Source organism: Opisthorchis viverrini (assembly GCF_000715545.1).
Source record: "Opisthorchis viverrini unplaced genomic scaffold opera_v5_21, whole genome shotgun sequence".
Classification (NCBI taxonomy): Eukaryota; Metazoa; Platyhelminthes; class Trematoda; order Opisthorchiida; family Opisthorchiidae; genus Opisthorchis; species Opisthorchis viverrini.
In genome coordinates, this window is record NW_008751677.1 from 1,073,924 (window position 1) to 1,080,386 (window position 6,463).

General features: G+C 45.8%; 1 protein-coding gene across 1 annotated transcript in view; it reads right to left on the minus strand.

Annotated features, from left to right (window-relative positions):
* Positions 1-648: 648 nt before the first annotated feature.
* Positions 649-6,463, minus strand: part of T265_01884 (hypothetical protein) — a gene marked incomplete at both ends in the record, with an annotated part of 23,417 nt that continues 17,602 nt past the window's right edge. The window contains 2 exons of the mRNA XM_009166010.1: positions 649-1,136; positions 2,135-2,300. Coding sequence (XP_009164274.1) covers positions 807-1,136; positions 2,135-2,300 — 496 coding nt within the window. The remainder of the gene's footprint in view (positions 1,137-2,134; positions 2,301-6,463) is intronic.

Genomic DNA, 6,463 nt, shown 5'->3' on the forward strand with positions numbered 1-6,463 from the left:
GGCCGCCTTATGCTTCAGTCGCTACGATATTCGAGATATCGCGATACATGTATATTCGTAATGCACTACTCATAAGGTTGCTGAAAGTTCTACAACAGTCCACGACCGGTTTCGCCCTTCTTGGGGATCATCAAGTAGGCGCAGTCCCCGAGTTTCCGTCAACCTTATGTTCTACTACTTGAAACCAAATTGCACGAAATTAGCGAAATACACCCATTTGCAAACTAATTTGCGAGAGACTCACCTGGAACCCAGCTGAATCTCGTTTGTGACGTTTCCACCATCATACATTATTCAGTATTTAGCCGGTTCACATAGCAGCGCACGTCTCTTCACACAGATCAAACTGGTGAACGTAGCTACAAATAGTTCTGCCGGAAAGATATGACGGCTCCCCATAGACTTGATTAAGTCACCATCGGGAAATGCGTAAACCTTCGCTGCAGCTGGTTGTCTACGACGTCAAATGTCAAAAGTGTTTTGACGAATCGGATAAAGCGCCATTCCAGATATTTTTGACGAGAGATACACTGCACCCATTCTCTAAAGGGAGTGAATAGGCTGACGTGCCCCGAAAGCTATAGAAGAATATGAACGCACGTACTACTTCAAACCTATTTCTTTGTGAAACAATTTGACACAAGTTTATGGCAGCCAGAAATGTTATAGGTATGAAAGCCCTTATTGTTCAGAAAACTACACTTGATACAACACGCATTGAATCAAATAGACCAACTGACGAAATAATAAATAAATAAACCGATAAACCAGAAGGAAATGAGAAATCTCTCTGGAAATGCTAGAGGTTAGCTCGTAGGTTGATGAATGAAAGGACGCAGAAATTCTTCCAGATCCGCATAAGCCGTGTCCAGATCGTTATTAATGACCACTTTGTTGAACAAACTCCTTCCAGCAGGACTCTCGGCGAACTCAATATCTTGCCGTGCTCGCTGAATTCGCAATCTCAGCGTCTCATCCGTTTCCGTGTTCCGTTCTCTCAGACGCTGCTCTAGGGACTCTATCGAAGGAGGACGAATCAAAATGAACTTGGTGTTGAAAGGCGATTGGAAAGAATGAATCGTGCGAACACCGACCATCTCCACATCCAAAATGCAAATACGTCCAGTGGCCAAAACCTGGTACAAATAGGAAACGCGGAAGGTTGTGTGAAAGTCACTCAGTCGCCTTGCTCTCACGAGAGGATCAAGAATCTACTAAACAGCATGGTGTGCTGGGAGAAACAGCATTACAACCAGTTCATCCTTCCTCAACTGCCTGTCAAGCTAGAGTCAATTTTGGAACGTACGTTCCCAGTGTATATTCGATGAAAAGGAACCTCGTATGGCAACTTGCATTAAGGCCTAAGATCCACGATAATCTCTTGGCTGTAACACCCTTCCGGTGCCTAGCTGCCATGCTACCCGAAAAAAGCACGAGGGCTGGGATACTGCCAGGTTGCCCAAGCCTAGACAGGGGAAGTCGACAGGCAGAGGTCGGTTATTACAGCTTAACGGTAGTGCATTTAGTATGCCATACAAGAGCAACCACATCAGAACATAAAAACGACGATGATAACAACAAGTTTTAAGACAAGTTATCCCGACTGGTCAACAGGGTTCGATACTAAAATGGGCGTCTTGAAATTGCCTGTTAGTCCTATCTATGCACCTTATATACATTAGTCGTTCCAGCAATAGCCGTGGAAGAATTGGTAGCGTTGATTTTTTTGGACATTCACTACAATTACTATCGGGGGGCGAGATGGCCCAAGCGGTTAGAGCACGAACTTATTGACCGGAAGGTCCGTGGTTCGAACCCGACCTCTGCCTCTCGACTTCCCCTGTCTAGGCTTGGGCAACCTGGCAGTATCCCAGCCCTCGTGTAACCTTCGGGTGGCATGGCAGTTAAGCACCGAAAGAGTGCTACAGCTGAACGATTATACGATCCCTAGCTTACACTAGCTGAAAAGTTTACACGGTGGTTAACGACGATGAAATGTACCAAATTAAGCTAACTTTTATGTTTTTCGAAGTGTTACATAGAGGCGGAACGAAACATGACGATAAGTAATCGAACGTTCGCAAAAGTACAGTTTAAGTCCACAATAGTCACAGAGACAGACTGAGAGACATACATCTTCGACCGCGGCCACTGATGTGCCGTACAAATTCCCAGCGAACTCCGCATGTTCCCAAAACTTTCCCGCCGCAATATCTTGCAACATTTTCTCCTTAGTTGTAAAGTGGTAATCACGTCCATCGACTTCGCCCACTCTCATTTTCCGTGTGGTATGAGAACAGCTGAAAGCGAATCGGTCCGGGAATTTTCTCATGAGCATTTGCAGCAATGTGCTTTTGCCCGCACCAGATGGACCGGTGAAGACTAGAACCACCGATTTAGTCATTGATCTAACCGATGCGTGAAAATAGGATAACCAGGAAGTTGCGTGTCGTAGTGGTCCAGATGACCGCAACCTGGAGAAGAGAGAAAGGGGAAATGCGTTGCGTGGGAGTTCCTTAAGGTGCGCTGGTCAATTGTGCACGGGAAAGTTTGTGTCAAGATGTGCCTGTCCAGCTGTGACAGCTGACATCAGTGCCCAATAGTCTGTCTCACTCATTCAATAACAGCAAGTTCGGACTTCTAATTGACAATAAATAAAATAACACTGGTAAATTCACGAGATCCTTTCTAGATAATGGCCTTTAATGTACGTACCCTATGTCCTGTTGGTCAACCCAGAAAGAAAGAAAGAAAGCGTTCAGCTGTAGCACCCTTCCGGTGCCTAACTGCCATGCCACCCGAAGGTTACACGAGGGCTGGGATACTGCCAGGTTGCCCAAGCCTAGACGGGGGAAGTCGAGTGGCGGAGGTCGCCCCTCTGGGCGAGATGGCCCAAGTGGTTAGAGCGCGAATTCACTGACCGGAAGGTTCGTGGTTCGAATCCGAACGCTTGGTCAACTCAAACCTAATACTCTCCTAAGGTTGATGCACGTTTCGGTACCGACACACGTGCAGAGCACTCGAGTGCAACCTTAAAGTGCCCAGAACGAAGTCGGCATTTTTACTCCTTACTATTCAAGTGCTTGTTGGGATGACAGTAATCCCAAAAATTTCAATTGTTGAATTATTGTCAGGTTAATTTTTCAACGTCCGAAATCTGATTTTTCAAAACGTTTCCAACCACTTTAGATGTTTTCAAAAAAGGCTAATGCTGACAAGTCATACTGCATTTGCTAATAAATATGATGTTCTCCTAGATCACCAACCAGCTGGGTGGTCCTCTTGGGTTGGACACGACACACGGACAACGGAGACTGTCTGCTGCACACGTGTGCCGATCACAGACTGCGCCTTTACAGTGCCAGCTTCAGGGACAGTGCAGATCTTTTGAATACGTAGTGCACACCAACGAAACAGTCCCGAATCCAAATAAACTGACTACATTGTCATCAATGACCGGCAGCGGGGGTCGACCAGTACATGTGAGTCATCCTAGAGTACCCGTGGGGACTCCAACTATGCACTAGTCCGCTGCTGTTTTTCAACGCAATGCTCGAGGCGCATATCTCGGTTAGCCATCAAGAAGCTGGTGGACCTAGGACTCAAACAAATGTATCAAAAACTACTTCTCGGACGTCTCCTGTGTGATGCGGTATAGGATAGTAAGCAAAACTCGAGTGAAACGGTACAAGTTGTACCAGGACTTCTACCTACGGTACAAGCCAGCCGATCTCTTCCAAATGTGGGATCTCTGAGAGGGCTGAGGCTTTGCTGAAAGCCCAACGAGTGATTCTCCCTGGTGGGAATTGCAACATATCTCGACGCATCATCCGACGACAGGTGAAACTAAGTGCCCGTGCAGACTAAGAGATCCAAAAGGCTGAAGAAGTGGAAGAAGCGGAAAACGCCTGAAATGTCCGCAGATTGTTTCATTTGGTTTGTCTGACAAGCCTCCGGAACCCTCTTATTAGTGAAACTCTCAAGGACCACAATGCTTCTATGATATCCAGAAAAGGTGTAAGTTTGAAACACTGGACGACATCCTGAGAAACAATTCAGCTGGCCCGTACCTGTCCAGCCTATTTCCGTCAACCTAGGATAACGAGACCGTCCTAACCTACTGGGGAGAGTTAGTAATAGTTAGTATCTTCAAAAATGCGGCGGTGGCAACCACGAAGGCGTATGACTCCCGTTGTAACAACGTTCTTGGCGTCACTGATTCTAGGGCCTCTCAATGGCACACGAATCCTTGACCCGTAAGCATCAAGCGGGATTTCGACCGGGTAAAGGCTGCGTAAACCACATCTTTACACTCCTCCAGGTGCTACATTAAAGCCATACGCCATAAATATGTTGTTCGTTGACTTCCAAGGTGCATTTAATTCTGTCGATCGGTAGGTGTTTCTAATGACATTTTCTCAAAAAGAGATGTCCAAGAAGTTTGTGAACACAATTCGGTCCTTACACACATACCCCCGCCGTACGAGTGCATAGTTAGCTTTATAGAAGCCTCCCCAGAAGAACTGGTACCTAGGAAGCATGCACGCTCTCCACTTTCCTAAACTTTGTCACCGATGCACTAATGAGGTAAACGCTGGAGGATCTTCAAAACAACGATGATCAGAGCGTTTCTGGTGAGAACCTTATCGATCTGGAGTACACAGATAGCATCGCGCTACTCTTCGAAAGGCGAATGCCAAGCACAAGCACTGTTAAATAACATCTTTTTCCAGGTACCGTGAATCTACGAAGTTCAGCCATGCTTCTGAGCGTGTAGTCTCATGCAAACCAAGCAGAAACACTGGATGTTGTGCAGAATCTTACATACCTCGGTAATTGTTTTCGCTTTAACGTAAGTATGTCTGATGAAGTCGGCGCCTGAACATCAAAGGACCACATCACGTTTGCCAATCCTCATCACTTATGACATAGAAAGGCATATCCCTGGATCGCAAGGGTCTCTTGTACCAAAACAGCACGTGCTGGATTGCTGTGTGGCTGTGAGGCATGTCCTAAGCGGACAAACGATCAGAGGTATCTTCGTTTTTTTTTTTTTTGACAAGCGATGCCCGAAAAGTGTCATTCGTGTCGAATGTCTTTAATAAATTCGTAACGAGGTAACTAGCAAACAGGTATTTCGTTGTGTAGCATGTACTTCAGTCACAAAAACAGTAACAACAACTACGGTGGCTCGGCCATATGCCACACATGCCGAAATATCTTTAATCGAGGCCAGCGTTGTTCTTCATGTCTCTCTCAGAACGAAAAACTGCGAAGTGGATGTAGGAGTTAAGAGAAACATGTGAAAGAGATCATGAAGAGTGTTGGGTGTTGTTGTGGTCTGCCTTCCAGTTTGGGGTCACCGTGATCCACCTCCAGCCGCTTGGCTGGAGACATGGCAAGAAACGGTAGCTAATCCATGTCAGTGGCCTGAGAATTCGGAGGTGTGGGCCCCTGAAAATGCCTGTGGTAGGCTAGCAACAAGTCCCTCCCTCCCTCACCCAACGTTATCTTTTTTCCACTCTAAGGCTTTAAGTAGTATTGAATAACCTTTGTGGTGTAGCCCCAGGGCTGATGTTGATGTCTCTGATTATGATGGTGAAGATGATGAAGTTACAGGTAAAAAAAGACCCAAGCAGCAGGTATACAAAACTTTTGTAGAAGACAAGAATTTGGAGGAGACGAATTTCATTGCCAGACATTACCACAGCTTCTGACGATCAATGCAATCAAAAACAGCCTTCATGTTAGGAAAAATGACTGCTGTTGGTCGTCGGAAGGAGTGGCAAAGTTCCAGCACTTATCGCAAAGTGGTGATATGATCGATCCAACACTATCCACGACATAGCCCGATTTGATTCTCGTAAATCTGACTCTTCAACTGGTGGATCAACCTAAGAAAGACAGTACGAGATAGCCCCTTATAACCTATTGCCACTGGAATGGCTTACCGGTGTTCTTCGCATGATTTTCATGCCCCCTTTTCAATATGAGAATCACCATTGAGGTGCTTTAGACTGTCGGTATTGTCTTTATTCTAGTTATCATACAACAGAGTCGTCGGACTAGCAACAAGAGACTCGCCACCCATTTTGAAGAGTGTAGGATGCAGGCAATCTGGACCAGATGCATTGTTACGTTGAAGCAGTGAAACTCCACACTGAACTTCCGTTTTAGAAGGGGGACTGATGTCGATTTTCCATCAGTTGGTGGGGCTCATTCAAAGGTTGGGTTAATGGGTGCAGATGAACTGCTCTTCAAGGCGTTAAGTTCATCGTTCGAGACAAGGATTCTGCGAGACCGTTTGAATAACAACCTCTCTCCTCGAAAAAGTTGATTGGATTAGCTGGGGCTTCCATTAGGAGGCTTGACTGACCGGGTTGCATCATCATCATCATTATCATCATCATCATCATTGACAGCATCAATAAAATCAACATCATCATCAATATCACCATGCTCA